Raw genomic sequence first — 21,173 nt, 5'->3', positions numbered from 1 at the left:
TAAATATATCAACTGTGAAGTGCACGTTGATGGCGTTTACACGCAAACCAATGACGCCATACCCTGTTTACATCAATGGGCAGAGTGTCAAATATGCACGGACGCATCGTTTCCTGGGCATAATAATCGACAGAAGTCTTTCGTGGAGCCCACATTGTGCGTACTTGAAGAAGAGACTGCTATCTATTGTTCATATCATGAAATTCTTGTGCGGTAAAACATGGGGAACTTCTGTGGCCTCCATGCTACAGCTGTACAGGGCCCTATTTCTGGGTCTATTGCGCTACAGCTTGCCGGTACTGACTAACACTTGCAAATCGAATACTCATTCATTGGAGAGTTTGCAGGGTCAGGCACTGCGTATCTGCCTAGGACTGCCCCGATGCGCTTCTACTTATGCCACAATCATGCTTCCCAAAGACCTTCCGGTCAGGACATATATAGTTGTGGATTGCCTCAGAGCGCACATTCGACATGCTAGCCGTGTCCCCGACCACCACTTGGCCCTTCTACCTTCCGGAAGACCACGTGCTACGTTTTCAGACGTCATAGCCAAGCATCTAAACAGCATTCCATCAGGATATACGCCAGCTGCGAGAACGGCATGCCCTTTGTGGTGCCTCGACCAGCCGCAAGTACGTCTAGAAATTCCGGGCATCAAAAAGAAAAGCAGTCACTCCAGAGTAGCATTGAAGCAAGCAACACTGCTATTATTACATGAGTTGTACTTAGACCGAACGCAGATATAGACTGATGGGTCCGTCTCATCCAGCAGCTCATCAGGTGCCGCTGTAATTCCGGCTGCAGAAATGACAATCAAGTTTAGGTTGTCGCATATGACTACATCTACAGCATCAGAGCTTGCTGCTATAAGGGCTGCTTTACAATATCTCGTTCAAGAACGTCCAGGAAAATGGGTCATATTCTGTGATTCGAAGGCAGCGCTTCAGAGTTTGCAGTCTGCCATGCGTAGGAGGAGCCATGACCAACTGGTACAAGAAATAAGACATTGCCATCATGAAGCTCTAGCACGAGGGCATGATATTATATATCAATGGCTGCCTGGACATATCGGTATTACCGGAAATCAATTAGCCGATGATGCAGCCCGCTCAGCCCATGAAGAAACCCGTGTAGTCCCGATACCTCTATCAAGGAATGATGAAGCAAGACAACTTTACCTGCTGGCTCGAGATCTCACACGCACGTTCTGGTCGTCTACCAGCTTCCAAAGGTGTAAATTTTATGAACTGGATCCTTCGCTCAAGCTAAAGCTACCATCACAACTTTCCCGCTCCGATGCGACACTGTTATGCCGCCTTTGGTTGGGTGTTGCATTCACAAAGGTGTACTCTTTTCGCATTGGTATGGCAGACACTCCTACATGCGACTACTGCGGAGATGAAGAGACCATCGAACACGTCCTGTGCAGCTGCGCTTGCTACGACACACAGCGATGCCAGCTACGGATGGTTTTGAATTGACTTGACCCCGGACCATTTTGTGTGCAGAAGATACTAGGACCTTGGACATCTGCTTCAGTTGCGCAGAAAGCAACTAAAGCACTGCTACTTTTCCTTAAGTCAACAAACCTGAGCGACCGCCTGTAAAATGTGTGCTCCCCGAGTGTGCTCGTGATTGTGTGTACCTTCTCATCCTTTTGCAACCTCTTTTCTCCCCTTTATCCTTTCCCCAGTGCAGGGTAGCAAACCGGATGTGCGTCTGGTTAACCTCCCTGCCTTTCCTTGTATCTTTATCTCTCTCTCTCTCTCTCTCTCCAACATGCACTGCTGCCGGACTACAGAAGATGTGATGTTCCCGATGGCTTTATATCTCAGGGGGACACGATTGCCCTCTGGTGACGACGTTCTTGCAATGACGAGATCTTGCAATCTTGATCACAGAGTGGGGGACAGTTGTCCACCGGGTCGTCCATTCGCTTGCTTGGGGTGATGTCACAGAGTAGCGCAGATGCTCGCAGGAAATGCCTCTAACAACTTCCACGGCGTTCTAGATAGCGTGGTCCGCAACGGAGTTTTGATCGAAGCGTATTTCCATACTGCGCTGCACAGCACGCTTTCACAACGTCTCGTAGGTGAGGCCGGCAGGCCAGACAACACCTCTAACACTTTACCACGTCTCGTAGGTGCTTGAGCTGGTCAGCAGAGCGTCTGCACTCTGCAGCACGTTGATTCCAATCGTTCTTTTTTAGATATTCAAACAGCTTATCTATCTGCAGAACTAGTTTTGGTGTTTATTGTCTAGATATTTCAAGCTTTTTCTGATCCCTCTGTTTTCGAATCCCGTGAAGTGTGTGAATAATAATAATAATAATAATAATAATAATATATTCTTAATAATATATATTGATAGCGAAATTGGGAAGCCCTTCACGCTACTGAACTCGGACGACGCCCGAGTCTAGTACGCATTTGCTGACAGTTTCGCCACGCATTTTTCATCCGTTTTTAAAGCATCAAGTTCTAGCACTCAGATAGGACATCACAAGAAAGTCAGCACATGAAGTGATCGGTCGCTTGGCTAAAAGCTGATCTACGCATGGCACCCCTTCTGTGATACTAATGTGTGTGGTAGTATCTCTACCCCAGTACTGACTACAGCATTTATTAGCTGAATGATTCCACACTTTCAACCTTGAAATAAAGTGCGTGTGTATTTCAAGCATTTAAACATGGCTCCAAATTATATGTTTCTAATTATCGCCAAATATTTTTGTGATGTGTCAAATCAAAAACATTTGAGCTGGCTCGTCAGAACATTTTGTATATTAGCGTGAAAAATTCATCGATTCCTAATCAACAGGGCTTTTTCGCTGGTCGTTCAACTACCAGACATCTTGCTAGTTCCATGCGTATCTTACAATCATATGGTGGTTGTAATATAATAAATTTGAACATTTATTATTATTAATATCATTATTATTATTATTATTATTATTAATATTAATATTAATATTGATGTGTATTAATAATAATATTATCATATACGTAGTTTTATGACGCTAATCTCCCCACATACATTCAAGGACGACAGCTCAACGTGTTATATTTGATATGAGCAAGACTTTTTATCTAGTCAGCCACTGACTCTTCCTAGCTAAACTGATAAACTTGAATGTTTATTTGTGGTTGCGAATTGCCGGTTGTGCCATCCGCTTATTAGATCAAGTTATGTTGCCGAAAATAGCCAAATATCTTCTTTGGTCATGGTGAATAGTAGGGTTCTTGAAGTGTTGGTATTATCCCTACTGGTATTGTTAATTTACGTTCACCACGTTAATTTTTGCAAGTCATTATTATTCGTTTTTCTTGCATGCCAACGACAAAGATATTTACCAAAATATTTTCAGTTAAGGACTGACGCATGCTGCAGCCAGATTGCCGTTTTGTCTCCGAATTATGTGACAACAATAATTTTTCTCAAAATAACTCAAAGACCAAACTTATCAGAAGTTTTTGCAAGACATGCGTTGTGTCATTTTTACATTCTGTAAATACTGTAACATATGTAAAGCGTCTGAGTTCATTGATCCCGGTGTTCTTTTTGATCGGATGCTAAATTTTTTTGCTCACAAGAAACATGCTGCCACGCAAGGATTTTGTTCTCTCGGCTGTGTTTTCTGTCATATAAATTCAGTTTTCTAACAGTGCTGCAGAAATTGTGCACCGTAATGTGTCTTCCCGAACCTGAGTATGCATCTGGGATCGAAAATTGTATTCCTAATCTGGCGATCACTCTATTGAAAAAGTAAACAAAACGCAAAAGAATTTACAACCATTGTTTCGCAAGAAGTGACTCTGAATTTCATTCGAACACTGCCACATTATTATAATTGACATCACTTCAGAGCCGACAAAAGCGCTCTGACGTATTATTTCATAGCAAGCTTGTTCACGGTCTGATACCACGCCAATCACTCAATTGCACAAATTTTCGAACTCTACGTAACTTATGAAAAAGAATATACCACTTCATTTCCCCGCCAACTGCTTCCAACATTCTACCGCTCACGGAATACAAAGTTTTTATATAGGTAACTATACGGAATACAAAGTTTTTATATAGTTACTTTCGTAATTTAGATATTTTTTTACTTTTAACTGCCATTGACGATTTTTATCTGAGCTTTGCATTATCCGAACATTTTTGTTACATTGTACAGTTTCTTCTCTTTTCCGTCTTTGAGAGACTTTTCCGCATAGTTGTGTATATGCCCAATAATTGCAAGCCCCAATGAATGTTTCTCCTCTTGTGTTTATATTTTTTCTATTTTGCGCCTATTTCTTTTAAAACGAAAGGGTTTATGTCGTGTTTCACCAAGACTTCAGTGACAGACTTCCAGGAAGTAAACGACGTCGGAAAAATAAGAATGATCAGAACAAAAAAGAAACTTCTGTCCACGGGAGTCCAAGCAATGACCTTTGGGTCTACGACTACAAATGCCGGATACGCAATACACTAAGCACTGGTCACACGCTTAGAAGGCATTGAAAATAACGCCTGTTAGACCTACCACTGTCCTCTCACAGAGTTCTTAGGGAAATGCAGTAATGCATCATAACCGCGGCATGCCCCGCCGTGGTGGCCTAGAGGCTAAGTTAATCGGCTGCTCACCCGCAGGTCACGGGATCGAATCCCGGCTGCGGCAGCTGCATTTCAGATGGAGGCAGAATTGTTGTAGGCCCGTGTGCTCAGATTTGGGCGCACGTTAAAGAGCCCCAGTTGGTCTAAATTTCCGGAGACCTCCACTACGGCGTTTCTCATTTTCATATGGTTGTTTTGAGACGTTAAACCCCACATATCAACCATCGACCGTGCCATCCGCGAATAATTCCTCCAGCACATAAATTCTAATCGTCCGTCCTGTTCACACATGCTGCAGTCATGAGTCAATGTAATCGGGTTCATTTTATGTCCACTCAGTTCTCTACAACGTTCATACCTTGGCTCATTCGTGGTACGTATAATACCTGACAGAATGAAACGTCAGGTGCACAATGTTTTGGCATCCATGTGTAATGTCTGTCCGGCAAACGTTTTTTTTTGTATTTGACAGTTTGTGTCTCTTATATCCGCATTAGAAGGCCCACCTGTCAAAGCCTATGAATGTCCACCTACAAAGCCGATAGTCATAGGCAAAACACAAAGAGGCGTATATACTGAAGAGCATGCTTAGGATATAATTTATGAGTATTCTTGCGTCAAAGATTTAGAACACAGCGAAATGTAGTGCAACAATTACTAACCTCTGTGACGTCTAAACCAGCCGTGAATATCATAACATCAGTGGAAATAACGACGAGTACGGCTGCGAGCAACTCTGTTTGCATGGCGGTCCAATTCAGCGTTCGTACTGCGTCCGGGCATCCAACGTGAATCTGAAGTTTGATAAAGAGATTCCTGAGGACAAATCGTGGTAACGCCACTTGTCTGTCTTTTATTCAACTTCATGACGTGAAGGTATCACATTATTGCACTCATTGTGTTCTCTTCATTTATGCCAATGTATTACTCACAGTGTATGTATCTAATAATGTCTCGACTACAGAATCATTGGCACGTCACCGAATTTTACTAATTATTATTATACAGAGAACATCTCGACTGAAAGTGAACACAACCTGCTTGCAGCACAATGCAGCAGCAATTTATGCGATTTTTCAGCAACGTGAAAGATGCAGCGACGGCTCGTGAATGTCATTGGTCTATTCTTTGATCCGGAAAGAAGAGTATGTTTTCTTCATTTCAGAAGCTCCCGCTTCGTTGAGGCACGGATAAAATGCATGAAGCAACCTATGCCATACTGCTTAACTCGCACACAATAGAAAGAATTTCTCGCACCAACGACCTAATTGCAAAATTAACCTCCTCTAGGGACAATCGTTTTTCTTGTAATTATGAATAACGTGATGAACGTTCGAACTTTGCGAATTGACATGACAAATGCATCCTAAATTAGACCTACATGCACTGAGTATCACACAGATGAGATACTCCGCAATAGAAAACGAGATAAAAGAGCGAAGCAAGAACTATTTCACTGAAGCCTTGAAAAAGCGAGAGAGAGAGAGAAGTAAACGTTTATTTTGAAAAAGTGCCCCGAGCAACGCCCGGTGTCACCCTGAGGTGGGAGGGCTCGTTAGTCCAGGAACCCTCTGGCTTCTACTGCCCTCTTGGCCCTGGCGACGAGTTGTTGTTGCTCTTCCAGGTTCTCGAGGGCTAGCTTCGCCTCCCACATTTCGGTTAGACCTTCGTTCGTCCGTCCTGTTTCGTTTTCATTCGTGTGTTGTTGCAGATTACGTCTGGCATTACACTGGCATGCAATAAGCAAGTGCGCCAGGGTGTCCGGTACGTTGCAAAGCGGGCACATAGAGCTATATGTCGTTGGGTAGAGATGGTGCATTAGGGCCGCATGTGTGTATGTGCTGCTTTGTAGGCGTCTCAGTACTACGCTTTCCTCTTTTGTCTGGTTTGGGTGTGGTGGAGGGTATACTCGTCGCTCCAGCCTGTAATGCTGGAGTAACGACGAGTAGGTGTTTTGAACAACTTCCGTCTCTTCAACGACCAGTCGAATGTCCTGTTGGCAGGGGGCAGCCCGGCTGACGTGCTCGCGGGCAGCGGTGTGGGCCGCTTCATTTCCCTGCAGACCCTCGTGTCCTGGCACCCATACACAAGTGTATGGGAGTGGAGTGCTTCGCCGTTTCAAAATATTGCTACGATACTGAGGGGGCGCATGGAAGTAGAGGAGAACGAGGTTGGCACGAGCGGTGATCGGCCAGATCCCTGGGCTCTCGCATTCATTATCTCCTGTAAATAAAGGCATCTCACCGTAACAAGATTGGTGGAAGGTGCGGGGTACATCGGAGCGATCCCAGGTGAACGATCACGGAAGCGCTACCTCAAGAACTACGCCGGAGACGCCGACTGGCTGGTATACCACCGCTCTCTATGGATGTGATTTCTGACGACGACACCACGAACTCTTCGTCTGGCGCGACGTGGCCCCGACACATAGTACCACGAAGCTTCTTTGGGAGGGTCGGAGAAGACGTCGACGAATGGCTGAAACACTTCAACCTTGTGAGTAAATAAAATTGTTGGGATGCGGCATCCCGGTTGTCCAACGTCGGATTGTTTCTTCAAGGGACAGCGTTGGTGTGATTTGAAAACCACGAAGAAACAATAACGACCTGGGAAGCGTTTGAGAAAGAAATAGCCAGCTGCTTCGGGGACCCATTGATGAAGAAGAAGCGCGCTGAGCAAACTTTGATGCAGCGTGCTCAAGTCCCCGGTGAAACAAGCACAACGTACATTGAAGAGATTCTGAAATTGTGCAAGTCTGTAGACACACGCATGAAAGAAGATGAGAAGGTAGGGCATCTCCTCAAAGGAATTGCTGAGGATGTCTACAATTTCCTCATCGGCAAGGACACCTTGGCGTCTGTAGCGGACGTAATACAACACTGCTGCACGTAATGCAACACTGCTGCAACGTCAACACCGTTGCAAGTGTCGACGTCCCTCCAACATCCTCCTGTGATCTTGACTCAATGATCAGGCAAATCGTACGCGAAGAACTTGGACGACGTGATGCTGTCAACCCGCCGAGAGCACCTGCTATCAACACCTCCCCGCCATACGACGCAATGTGTGCTGCGGTTGATGCCACGCTATATGATGTGCCCCAATCAACAGCACCAGAGCCCCCAACCGACAACTTACATCATCGCCGTGGTTTCCAGAACGCCTCCCGCCAACCACCCGCCTCCCGCCTTCGTGGGACGATCATGGGCACAAGGCGCCTCGTGGAAGGTTTGGCGACGTGCGTGAGGCCACTGTGTGCTATAACTGCGGTTTCCGTGGACATGTGGCTCAATTCTGTGGACAAAGGCGTCGCCCTCAGCAGCGCTACTATGGGGGATCATCAGCTTCTTCTCGACAAAACCGCTGGCGCGGTGATATGCGTTCTATGCGGGACGCGTACGTTGGGGACGGCCTCCAGCAAACGACCCACAGTGATACACATGTAGGACGCAATTTCCATCGGAATTTACGCAACGACTCGCCTTCCTCCGTGCGTAACTTTACGCCCCCCACAACACGCCGGTTCCGTTCCCCATCTCCTGGTCAACGCGTGACCTCCCCGCCTCCGGGAAACTAGGTGGTGTGGCATGTGGAGGTGAGGTCGCCAAACATTTGTCACTACATCCGCCTATGCCTCCACCCGTTTTTATGACGCAAAATAGGGTCCCCGTGCTTATTGATGGACTTCCTACGATGGCTTTGATAGATACTGGAGCAGCTGTTTCAGTGATGAGTCTTAACTTCAAATTGCGGCTAGGACATAAAGTGATGTTTCGCTGGGACAGTTGTGCATCATTTCGTGCAGTGAGCGGGGAGACACTGTGCCCGATCGGTGTGTGTGATGTTAGTGTCACTTTGGCTGACAAGGTCTTCGAGGCTGAATTCGCTGTGCTGACCAGCTCCACTCATGACATCATCTTGGGGATCGATTTTCTACGCGAGTGCGGGGCTACTGTAAATTGCGGCGCTGGCGAGATTATGCTATCGGCATTTACTGACGATCCTAGGTGCTGTCAAGGACCTATAACCGTCATTGAGGATGTTGTCTTGCCACCCTACTCGATGAAGACCGTACGCGTTGACGCCTCTGCCTCGGACGCCGGAAAGTTTGATGTTCTTGTGGAGTCCATTCCTCTCAATTGCGCCAAGAAAATTGTGCTCGTTCCACATTGTGTTCTGTCGATCAGTGATAGGCGATCGGCCTTATGGGTGTCGAACTATTCAAATGAAGCTGTGATGCTACCATGCGGAATGCGACTTGCCCTCTTCGAACAAAATGCGACCAGTTTCATTGCATCTTTAAGCGACGAGAGAGTAGACCCTATTCGTGCAACGTACCATACAGAAGCCAACTTTCTGAGTATGGTAAACAAGTCGCCATCATCAGAAAAACCTCAAGCTTTGGTCGAAGTCCTTGCGAAGCACGCTACTATATTTGACTTTGCGCAGAAAGAAGAGCAAATAAGTGTACCCGAGTCGCGTACTCGCCACGGGATTGACACAGGATACGCTCACACTATCCGGCTGAAACCATACCATGTCTCATCTGCGGAGCGCAAGGTCTTTACTCAACAGGTAGAAGAGATGTTAAAGAAAAGGGTCATCCAAGAGTCGTGTAGCCCTTGGGCTGCCCCTGTGATTCTTGTCCGAAAGAAGGATGGGACATGGCGATTCTGCGTGGATTACAGACGGCTCAACTCTGTTACTAAAAAGGATGTCTACCCACTTCCCAGGATTGATGATGTGATCGATCGTTTACATTCGGCATCGTACTTCTCCTCCGTGGATTGGAGATCTGGTTATTGGCGAATCCCCATGCACCCGAATGACAAAGAGAAAACGGCCTTCATAACTCCAGATGGTCTATTCGAATTCAATGTAATGCCGTTTGGCCTATGCAATGCTCCAGCCACGTTTGAGCGCTTCATGGACTCTGTGTTACGTGGACTAAAGTAGGAAGTTTGTCTTTGCTACCTGGATGACATTATAATTTTTGGTCGTACATTCGATGAACACAACCATCGTCTAGACATTGTTCTCACCTGCCTTGACAGAGCTAAGCTCAACCTGAACTCTAAGAAGTGTCACTTTGGCAGCCGTGAGACTCTCGTTCTCGGTCACCTGGTGGACAAGCATGGCGTTCGACCCGACCCCCAAAAAGTTGCTGCAGTCACCAGCTTCAAACAACCTGAGTTGGTACGAGCGTTGTGAAGCTTTTTGGGCCTATGCTCGTACTTCCGTCGCTTCGTGCCAAAGTTCACCGACCTCGCTTACCCTTTGACGTCCCTACTCAACAAGAACGCACCTTTTCGGTGGTCAGCGGAATGCGAGTCGTCTTTTTCGCAACTCAAGTTTGTTCTTACGTCAGGGCCCGTACTTCACCACTATGACCCATCTGCTGCCACAGAAGTTCATACCGACGCCAGTGGTGTAGGTATTGGCGCCGTCTTGGCCCAACGCCAAGGAGCTGCTGAACACGCCGTTGCCTATGCCAGTCGCCGTTTAAGTAAACCGGAGCGAATCTATACTGTCACAGAGCAGGAATGCAGGAATTTCTCGCGGTCATATTCGCCGTGCACAAGTTTCGCCCTTATATCTATGGAGACCGATTCTCGATTGTAACGGAACATCATTCTTTATGTTGGCTCACTGGACTACGCGACCCATCTGGTCGTCTTGCTTGTTGGGCGTTACGATTGCAGAAACACGACTTTGAAGTCTGTAACAAGAGTGGTCGTCGTCATGCCGACGCCGATTGCCTTTCACGACTTCCCCTTCCGACAACCTAGTGTGACGCTGACAATTTTGATGAATATTTGGCTGTAGTGGATACTCCGTTTCCTGACCTTACAACTTTTCGAGCAGAGCAACGCAATAACAACAGTCTCGCTTCTTTATTTATTTCCAGAACGAACGGTCAACGTGGTTTCGTTGTAAAGGATGGCGTTCTTTACAAAAAGAATTATTCCGGCGTAGGCCCTCGCCTACTTCTAGTCGTGCCTACAAGTCCACGACAACACGTACTTCGAGCAATGCACGACGACCCAACATCTGGCCACATGGCTTTTTCTAGGACATTTTATCGCACGCAAGAACGCTTCTTCTCGCCGAAGATGTGTAAAAGTGTGACTGCATACGTTGCGAGCTGTGAGCAATGTCAACGCCACAAGCGTCCTACAACTCCGCCAGCCGGACTACTTCATCCCATAGCACCCCCGAGTTCACCATTTGACGTCGTAGGTGTCGACCTGCTCGGCCCTTTTCCGCGATCAACGGACGGCAACCGATGGATTATTGTGGGCGTTGACCACCTCACACGTTACGCCGAAACTGCGGCGATTCCTGCGGCAACGGCCACACAAGTTTCACAGTTCATGCTGTCCCACGTTATATTACGCCATGGACCCCCCCGTGTCATCATCAGTGATCACGGGCGGCAATTTGTTGCCGATATAGTTGAAGACCTCCTTCGTCTTGCTTCGTGCCATTTTCGTCACGCTACCCCGTATCACCCACAGGCTAATGGTTTGACGGAACGAACTAATAGGACTCTCGTCAACATAATTTACATGTATATTGATTCTGGACACAAAACATGGGACGCAATTTTGCTATTTATAACTTTCGCCTACAACACAGCACAGCACAAAACAACGAGATACAGTTCATTTTATCTGCTTTACGCACGCCAACCCCGCACAGCCCTTGAAACTATCGTTCCTTTATCCGAGACTGATCAACCTACTCTCGCCGAAACCGTTTGGCGCGCAGAAGAGGCCCAGCGCAACGCCTGTCTTCGAAGTTTCGTCTCACAGAAACGCTCCAAGAACCGTTACGACAGAAGTCACCAGCACGTATTGTTTGAGAAAGGGGATTTGGTGTGGCTTTGGGCGCAGCTTCGCAAGCGCGGCCTCTGCCAAAAGTTTGTGGCCAATTACACCGGTCCGTTTGTTGTCCTGGAACGTCTCAGCGATGTCACGTACGTGATATCTCAGCTGTTGTCAACTGGCCGCCGCTCAAGCAAGACCAACGTCGTTCATGTTGCCTGTCTAAGATGCTATCATCATCGCAACGAAGCCTAACTCGCCCGGTGGGCATCGTCTTCAAAGAGGGAATTGCTACGATACTGAGGGGGCGCGTGGAAGTAGAGGAGAACGAGGTTGGCACGAGCGGTGATCGGCCAGATCCCTGGACTCTCGTATTCATGATCTGTAAATAAAGGCATCTCACCGTAACAATATTGATGGCATTGGCTGAAATACGGCCCTTAGCGAAATTCCTGTGGGCGGCTTGTGAGTCGGTGAAAATCACCGCAGCGTCTGTACATGTGGTTGCTAGAGCGACTGCCGATTCTTCTGCGGCGTCTGAATTGAGTGCGTTGACCATGGCCGACGCTAATTCTCGGCCTTGAGAATCGACGACGCTGACAGCGTACGCGTTTCTATGCGGATATTTGGCCGCGTCAGTGTAGCGGGCGTTTGGGTCTTGCTTGAACTTTCGTTGAATAGCGTTAGCTCTAGCCTTGCGTCTACTTTTGTGGAAAGCAGGATGCATGTTTCGTGGAATAGGTGCGATGGACAGCGACTCTCTAATGTACGGCGGGATGCGCTTTTTCCGGTCTGTATCGGCGATGAACTTGTCGCTGTAGTTGAGGTACCGGAGCACCGACCTCCCTGTGGGCGTCAGCTTGAGCCTCTCCAGCTGACTGTTCCTGTGCGCTTCAATGAGCTCTTGCCACGTGTTGTGAACGCCCATCTTTAGGAGACGTGTGGTAGAGGCCATTGGCGGAAGTCCCAGGGCTACTTTAGTGGCCTTTCTTATCATGATAGTAAGTTTTTTCATTTCAGCGGTTTTCAAATTCAGATACGGCGTGCCGTACGTAATGCGGCTGTTGAACAGAGCTTGCATTATACGTAGCGTGTCGTGCTCTTTGAGTCCGCTTCGTTGATTCGCGATCCTCTTGACGAGGTGCGTGAGTTGTGATAGTGTCCGTTGGAGTCTTGGTATGGTGGCAGCTCGCGATCCTTCCTTGTAGATGTGAACTCCAAGTACTCGCAGGGTCTCGACTTTTGGAATCAAGGTCCCTTTCAGCGTTACGCTAGGGTCGGGCCCGTTGAATAGAGGGGGTCTGCCTCTTGTTCTCGCGTTGAGGACGAGGTGCTCGGATTGCTCGAGGGCACAGCAGAGACCACAGTTTCTGAGAAACTGTTCGATGGCTTCTACGGTGGTTTGTAGGCAGGTCTCTTGTCTCCCAGTGTTCGAAGCCCTGGTTCAGAGCGTGATGTCATCAGCGTAGATCGCGTGCCGTAAATTAGATATTTTGTCGAGAATGTTCGGCAGATTGATCATAGCCTTATTGAAAAGTAACCGCGAGATGACTGAACCCTGCGGCATTCTTTTTTTCGGTAGTTGGAAGCTTTTGCTGCGGATAATGCATATGCCCACAGTTGCCGTACGGTTCGTCAGAAAGTTTCTGACATACGTGTAGGTCCTAATGCCGCTGCCAACGCCTTCGAGGTTGTTGAGGATCGCTTCATAGCTGACGTTATCGAAGGCCGCCTTGACGTCGACTCCGAGTATGGAGTACTTTCTTCGATGGGTGAGGTGATCAAGGAGATCTTCTTTGTGTAGTAAGAGCACGTCGTGCGTTGAAAGATGCTGCCTGGAGCCAAACATGGTGTCCGGTAAATGTCCGCTATCTTCCAGGTACTGGGTTAAGCGGTCGTGCACCATGTGTTCGAACAGCTTTCCCACGCACGAGGTGAGAGAAATTGGGCGTAGGTTCTCGATGCCAACTGGTTTGTTAGGCTAGGGATCATGGTGATTTCCGAGTGCTTCCATACCGCAGGTAGCTCTCCTTTATCGCAGCAGTCATTGTAATATCGGAGAAGAGTCGTGGTAACCTGGTGTGGTAGGTTGTGTAAGTGCTTGTTGACAATCCTGTCTATTCCGGGGCTGGTATTTCTTGTCAACTTCGTTAGGGCTGTGTGCAGTTCAGCCAGGCTGAAGGGCCGATCGAGTTCAGTTTTTGGTGCGCCAGCGTATTCTTTAGTGTGAATTGAAGCCCCAGTGGGTGCATCGCCACAGAGCTTCTTTTGTAATTCTTCTAGGAGGTGTTCTTCTGTACCGGCGTAGTTTCGAATAGGCCTCTGAAGGTGCTGTTTCTGTGCTGCTTTGGAGGGTTGCGTGGCTGGAAGTGTGCGTAGAAGAAGGTCTTCTTGGTGCTCAGAGTCCCCTGCAGCTTGTCACAGAAAGCGTGCCAGTTCTGCCTGGCCAATTGGTTCGCATAATCTTGAGATTGCTCGGTGAGGAGAGAAATACGTTTCCGTAACTTTCTGTTTAGTTTTTGTCGCTTCCACCGTTTTAGAAGTCCTCATCTAGCCTCCCAAAGGTGGAGGAGATGTGCGTCGACGGCGGGTGTATCAACGTCAAGCTGTATGTCCTTAATGTAGCGTTCGGCTATTTTGAGCACATTCTTAAACCAGTCTTCAATGTCGATTATGGTGGTTTCAACGTCGAGGTCATTCCTAAAGGATTGCCATTTCGTTAACCGCGCTATTCCAGTCTTGGTCTGTTTACGAGTGTGCGCTACGGAGAGTTGGATGATGTGATGATCACTACCTAAAGTTTCCGGTAGCACATTCCACTCTGCCCCAGTGACGTTCGCCGTAAATGTAAGATCTGGATTTGTATCCCTGGAGACGCTGTTCCCGATTCTCGTCTTCTGAAGAGGGTCGTTCCACAGGGTTAGTCTGTGATGTTGAGCAGTATCGTGCACCCTAAAACCTTTCCTCATGGTGTTATGATAGCCCCATGCCGTGAGAGAGGCGTTAAAGTCTCCCATTATTTTGATCTGGTGGCCATTCGTGTGCTTCCTGATTTCTCGTATGAGGTGATCGAATTCTGGTAGTTGGTCTCGTGAGGGGCTGTATATATTGGTTATGAAAAGACTTTGCTGCGTCTGCGTCTTTCGTTCCGGCAGAATCTCTATTAGGGTATGTTCTATCTGAGTGTCCTTGATTTCGTGTTTTTGCGTTGAAAGGGCTTTCTTGACAAGCATTGCAGTGCGCTGGGTTTGTGCGCAGGTCGTGTACCCTTCCAGTCATACGCTCTGCGTATTGGTTTCCTGAAGTGCAATTATGTCTGGTTGGTTAAGCTTGATGAATTCTTGTAGGCTTGCGTGTTGAGGGCGGTATGACCGACAGTTTTATTGCCATATGCGTAATGTTGAATGCTGGTTCTTATACTTATGGTTAGGGACTGCCGTCTTCGATCGATTCGATGTCACGCCTGCCATCGCGACTCGGCGAGAGTGAGCGAGAGGCATTGTGACTGTTCGCTCGTGCCTTCTTCCGACTCATTTGGCGTGGGATGTTCAAGCTGTCGAACTGTGCCATGGTTACGTAAGTTTTCTTCACGTGCGCGATGAAATTGCTGACTTGCGCAGCAATCCCATAAATTTCGGCATTAAGCGTAGTGATCTTGTGTTCAAACATTGAGGCTGTTTTTTCTATTGGAGACTGGACAATTTTTTTCCATCGTGGCGTGCATGTTATTCATGAAAGATTCTTCGAATATTGTGCACCTTGCGTTCACTAGGGCTTGAAGACCTACCTTGGTTAGCGTCGTTGCCGGCTCTGTGCTTGAGTTTGCTTGTTCCTGATATTGTTGTTCTGCATTGTCCGAATGCCCTTGCTGATGCGTGCACTTTTCAAGTAGTTTTTCAATGAGCTCTTGTCGTTTTTGTCTCTGAAGCAGTTTATTTATGAGACTTTGTTGGCTTTGCAGTTGGCTGGGCTCATTCTGGAGCTTTTTTGCTGGTTTTTCAGTCTATCTTTGAGAACCTGTATGGTTGAGGTGTCCGACTTCGAGAGGGTTAAGCTGCTGCTGTCGTTAGATCCACTTGCCATCGTAGCGTAGCTCACACGTTTAACGGAACGCGAGCGTGTGCGAGAGCGGGAGCACGAACTGGAACGCAGTATTGATTTGGATCTGCTGCGCGTAGAGACAGAACGTGTTCAAGAGTCGAAGCGCGAACTCGAACGCAATATTGACTTGGAACTGCTGCACGTGGAGACGCGGCCCTCTTTGTTACTGTTAGAGATAGCGGCCGATATGCTAACCTCAGGGAACTCTTTTCCGCTGGCGTTCTAGTTGTTGTCTATTTCTTGAAGCCCGTTGAGGCGCTGTTGTCTTAAGTTGAAGGGTGGTGGACTTGGCTTTAGTCTCCTTTTGCCTTCTTTACTTGCTGTTTCGTGTCCTTCCCCGCAGATCTTGCAGATGGGTGCACATTCATGTCCCTGCGTTTGTCCTGCCTTGCCGCATTTATAGCAGAAATCCGGGATAGGTTTCGGACAGACGCCCTGGCGGTGACCCATATTGCCACAAGCTCGGCAATACTGCACTGACTTACGATATGGTCTGCAGCGGAAGTCTACGCTCTGAAAAATTATCTAGTAGGGAACGTGTGGTCCTTCAAAGAAGACGACTGCCGCGGCCGATTGACCTAGCATTCGGGCGTGAAGAACTGTGTATCTTGCCGGTGCACGAATTCCAGCCATGAGTTCTGCGGTGCTCGTACCAGGTATCAAGCCACTGATGACGCCTCTGGAGACATCGTCCGGTGTTCTGAAAAATTTCCTCCAAGCTGTATTTTCTGGATGCTTACCAGCTTCTTGGCGTCTTCTTTGGCGGCGGTGCTTGCGATGATTAGGTTTGCCATTCTCTGGACTTGTACGCGTACCTTGTCGTTAAAGTCTTGCTGTGATAGTCCACTCACTCTGCCAATGGCATGCGTGACAGCAATGGTGTTCAATTTGGCGAGGTCAAGACCTTCCTGCGGGCGGTAGACGATCTTAAAGTCATCGAGCCGCAGAGGTGGCATCTTGGGCCTGCGTTGTTGCTGCGTTGACGAAGACTTTAGCGTCTGCTCATTGATAGGTAGCTGCTCTATGGGTTGGTTGGCCGGTGTCCTTGGATTGGCGACAGCCTTCTTGTCTTTCTTATTTCTCGTGATCCAGGCGCTTTCCGTTGCGATTGTTCTGCCACTGGCAGCGTCATAGGTCCACGATTTTCCTACTGTTTTGTTTACCTCCACTGGGTCAGTTTTCATTGTATTTTCTTCGTCTTGCTGGTTTCTTTGCATTTCGCTTGCTGCAGCTGCGTCTCCGCTCATTCTAAGCTTTTCACCACGATGAGCGCTCGTGCCGTGTCGTCAGGAACGCCTGAGCGCGTTGTGCATGCGCCGCGCAGCTTTGCTCAGGAACGAACTTGGCGTTAGGCTTAATAAACTGGACGCGAGCTTGTCGGGAATCAAGTCATATATCTTGAGACAGGATGAACTCACCCAAAATAAGCTAGTGTCCACCGATTCCTCGTGTCTTGGCGGCTGAGCCTGTGAAACTCTTGGGTTCGTCACTGGCCCTGTTTTGGGTTAAAAAGCACAACAAGCAGGAGCCCACGCGAGACACGTCTGGTCTCTACGGCCCCCTAGCGGTGGATCTCAGCTGAGCTATCTGAAAAAGCGAAACTGGGCTGTTTTGACGTATGACCTGGCGGCTTGTAGGTAATTAACGCAATTGCATGAAAGGGACAATAAAGTCGAATTTATGTCAGAGTGAAAGCTCAGTTTATGGCAGCGTATAAAAAGATATTATTAACAGCACTGCCCCACTTCCCGAGATATTGCACGACATTACATGAGCTAATCTACGAGTTTCTCAAAATGATCCAAATTTCGTCAGCAATACCGCCTACAAATATTCGCAAGTAATTCAACCAGCTGCACTAAACAGAGAACCTCCCACTCATCAAGAGACGTAATAATTGTTGCCTCTTCATTTCTCTTTGATTCATGGAAAACAGAACCACTGAACTTTCCCTATTGCAAAATCAGCGCCACTGGCTACCAGCGTTCAGTGTCATGCCGGATTATGGGCCCAGTATGGCGCTCGTACCAGCGCCTCCGAGCGCAGGTAGTGGAACGATGCAGCGGCAGCATCCCAGTACTTCACGCAAAAGGGCTTCGCAGGCATAAAACAGGGGGCGCCCATTTGCCATAAATAAATAAATATTTAAGTAAAGTAACACGCATTCACATTAAAAATTAAAAAAAATGAAATATAAAAAAATAAAACAGTTTTTGCCGGGATTTGAGCTCGCTACCTTCTTATCTTTAACCGAGCACGCTATCCACCACACCACGCCAAAACGTGCTTGTGGGGTTGTAAAACGACTATTTATCCCAAGAACTCGCCGTTCAACTTCAGTTTACAAGTCGCACAGTCAAGACTGACACAATATTCCTTTCCAAATAAAAACAGCGTCTTAATTCGACAGTGACGACCAGCTTCCGGGCACTGAATGACGAGCCGGTCTTAGCAAGAGCGCCAAGTTTTTTTTTAATCATCTACACCTTAACAATGAACAATGCCAAATTGACTGAAGGAGCAGCCACAGATTGTCAGCTGTTGCTGCGGATAGTCTTTTTTTCCGTTTGATAGTCGTTTCTAGCACTTGCTACTGGTCAACAAGTGCAGATGATGTACATGTCTTGTTTGGTAGATATTCATGCACACGAGTGAATATTGAGTATTTTTCTTTCGCGCTAGCGACGATGTAGCAGTACATATCTGGCGTGCCAGAATACATATTTGCAGTTATCTCGATACCTGCAACTAAGAAACCGCCGAAGAAATAACTGATGCAATCCGCTGAAAAAGTATGCCAGTATGTTAGTTCACTAACGCGTACCAAATCACCAACTCAAAATTGCGTGTTCTCGCATACGAGCCAGAGAAGTACCGGCTCCTGCGCTTAGAAGGAAGCTTTCGGTGACAGCATACGTTGCTGAAAGCACGACACATCGATCGTCGCCGCTCCTTGTGCGGTCACCTCACACGCGGATAAATGGTCGATTTAGGCTCAGGGATGTGTTAACCGTACTTTGCAGTCGTTCTTACACTTTAGAATTTTACCTACATTAAGTAAAAAGCGCCGGCAGCAGGTACACCGACGTGGGCGGCACGATAGGCCTCGCTGGGACGGGGCACTAGGTAAGGCTGCTTTCGAAGCAGCTGAAAGTCGATGCTTGAAGTTTCTGCATTTGAGCTTCGCAATATTTCTAACTTTTACCTAAATTGTACCTGAAGTAAGTGGAAGGTCAATCAATGCCAGATATGCAATTACGGAGTGGCGATGGCGAGTGCCAGCCGTTTTTCTGGCCTCCGCTGGCAGTAAACAGCGGGCGTGCCAGAGTACAGATATATGCAGTTATATCAATACCGATAATTAAAAAAAACACCCATATAAATACCAATGCAATCCGCTGAAAACGTATGCCAGGGAGTAAGTTCACGAAGGCGAACTAAATCACTAACTCAAAATTGCGTGTTGTTACATATCGGTCAGAGAAGTACCGGCTAAGTGCGGCCGGCAGCTTTCGGTGACAGCCTGTGTCGCTGAAAGCGCGAAGTTCAATCGTCAGCGCTCCTCGTGCGAACGTCTACACAAGACCAAAAGAGTTGATTTAGGTTCATGGATGTCTAAACTATACTTTAGAGTTATTCTCACACTTTAAAGTCGTGTGTACACTAAGCGAGAAGCGCCGGTACCATATATACCAACGCGGATGGCATGACAGGTTTAATGCTCGCTGGGCCAGACACTGGGTAAGAACGCTTATGTATGCTCGGTATCTGCTAGGGTAGCATCTCTCCCTGCCCTCGAATCAAGCGTTTTATATTCAACGACACCGAAACAAACCACAGCACATGCTACAATAAAATGCACGCTGCAGCTGCACTGGTAAAAACAATGCGTGCTCCAGTGCGCGCTCCAGCGCTTCGCAGTACGCACCAGCATCACAGCGGCTGAGCCAGCGCCCTTACCAGTGCGACACAACTTTTTTCCAGTGCGCCCAGCAAAGGGCCAGTTATTACAAGCGTGTACCAGCGTCTCCAGCGTGTACCAGTGCCAAAAAACGTACTGGGATCACGCTGTTTTTGCAATAGGTTAGCATGGCGAATGACGCTAATTGTTCAAAAGTTCAATTTTCGCCTCGTTAAACTGGACAGGTCATGCCATCTAGTGAAACCCAGTTAAAACCAGCACGCTTGCCATCTCGCTGGCCATGGCAGGAAATTGTTCGACGGACGTTGTTGCTGCTGTGGCTCGCGCTACTTTTCCACTACTAGTGTGGACGGCCGTGCAATAAAGCCTGACAACGTTGTGCATGGCAACAGGGACGTCAAACCTTCCGCTTGAGGCGTGTAATTTGAAGTGCGCTATCCCAAAGCAGACCACTAAAAGGTCATTATAATTAAAAATAAGCACTTCCTTCACATACTAGTAACGCTAAGATGGTTCTGGACCGCTATTTCATAAATGAACGTTGATGAAGTTGTTGCCTTAAGCACTCCTTCACAAACAGCTCGCTTGGCAGTGATTCCGTTGTCTGTGCTGGCTTTGGCGTTGGCGTCGGTGGTTTGCCGATTAGAAACCGAGAAATCGAGGCAGATGCAAAAACACGGTTGAATCCTCTCTCAGGGAAATTGGAATAACATGGAATCTGTATGATATATAGGAATCTGTATGATATATAGGAATCTGTATGATATATAAATATATCATACAGAGTCTGCTGCTGTTGGGCAGCACAAGCACCCCTTAACGTGAATGCATCCACAATGTCGCTTAGTGGTGCATCTCATCAAGGTTGACTAGCGTCCACGATCAATGATTAAACACGCACTTGCGGTCATTGATACTTTTGTAGCTGCAGTAGTTGACTGTGAGAGCGAAGCCAAAGATGGTGGTGTGAGAGCAAGAAGAGCGCAACCGAGTGAACACCTAACTTAGGCTAAGCTCGCCACTTATGGTACCTCAAAATTGAGGAGTGCCACTACCCGATGAGAGGGAAGTGGAACGCATGTTGTGTCTTCTATGTCAGACATCCGTATTTTTCGTGGTGTGAGTGTATTTACGAAAGCAGTGTTACATCGTATCGAAGCAGGTGCGTTGCAGAGATAATTTACAGCGAAAGCTCTGCTGAGATTATCACTCGGGTCACACCTTGCGTTGTATACCGCCACTGCCACCGCCAGTGGCCGTAGCCACTTCCCACGAAATAGGCAAAGAAACCTAGTACTAAAGACAGACTGAGGCTCGAACCCTGGTCCACTACGTCTGGACAGGAAACGCGGCAATAGGAGTAATAAAAAGTTTTAGAATAACAAAAAAAGATCCACGCGTCACACAATGCGAATATCGGTCGACCAGCGCTCCAACTCAATACAAAAGCTTGTTCTTGTTCACCTAATCACTGTGGCGCATACGCACTTCAGGCATAACTCCTCGTCGTCGTGAGCCACTGCATGAGCAATTGCCACAACATTCTTTGGAAGTGTTTAGCGGACACTGCGCTGCTCAGAAGAATGAAGAAAAAAATTATTGTGGATGCCAGCCTACTACCAAGAAATTATTAATAATGATGCAGTAGTGGGAACCCAACAAATTTGCTTGCAGCAATTACCCAAGAAGTGTTTAGAAAAAGCTCTGAAAGGCAACTG

General features: G+C 47.5%; 1 protein-coding gene across 3 annotated transcripts in view; it reads right to left on the bottom strand.

Annotated features, from left to right (window-relative positions):
- LOC142771397 (uncharacterized) overlaps window positions 1-5,451 on the bottom strand; it is a 78,886-nt gene extending 73,435 nt beyond the window's left edge. The window contains exon 1 of one of the 3 annotated variants that reach the window (XM_075872877.1): window positions 5,268-5,451. In XM_075872877.1, the coding sequence (XP_075728992.1) occupies window positions 5,268-5,351 (84 nt within the window). In that variant the 5' untranslated portion in view covers window positions 5,352-5,451. The remainder of the gene's footprint in view (window positions 1-5,267) is intronic. The other 2 variants (XM_075872878.1, XM_075872876.1) reach the window with 2 other exon arrangements.
- Window positions 5,452-21,173: the final 15,722 nt, after the last annotated feature.

The sequence above is a fragment of the Rhipicephalus microplus genome, chromosome 9 (assembly GCF_043290135.1).
Source record: "Rhipicephalus microplus isolate Deutch F79 chromosome 9, USDA_Rmic, whole genome shotgun sequence".
Lineage (NCBI taxonomy): Eukaryota > Metazoa > Arthropoda > Arachnida > Ixodida > Ixodidae > Rhipicephalus > Rhipicephalus microplus.
The sequence above is the reverse complement of the archived record's forward strand: the minus strand, read 5'-3'. Positions and strand labels throughout refer to the sequence as shown.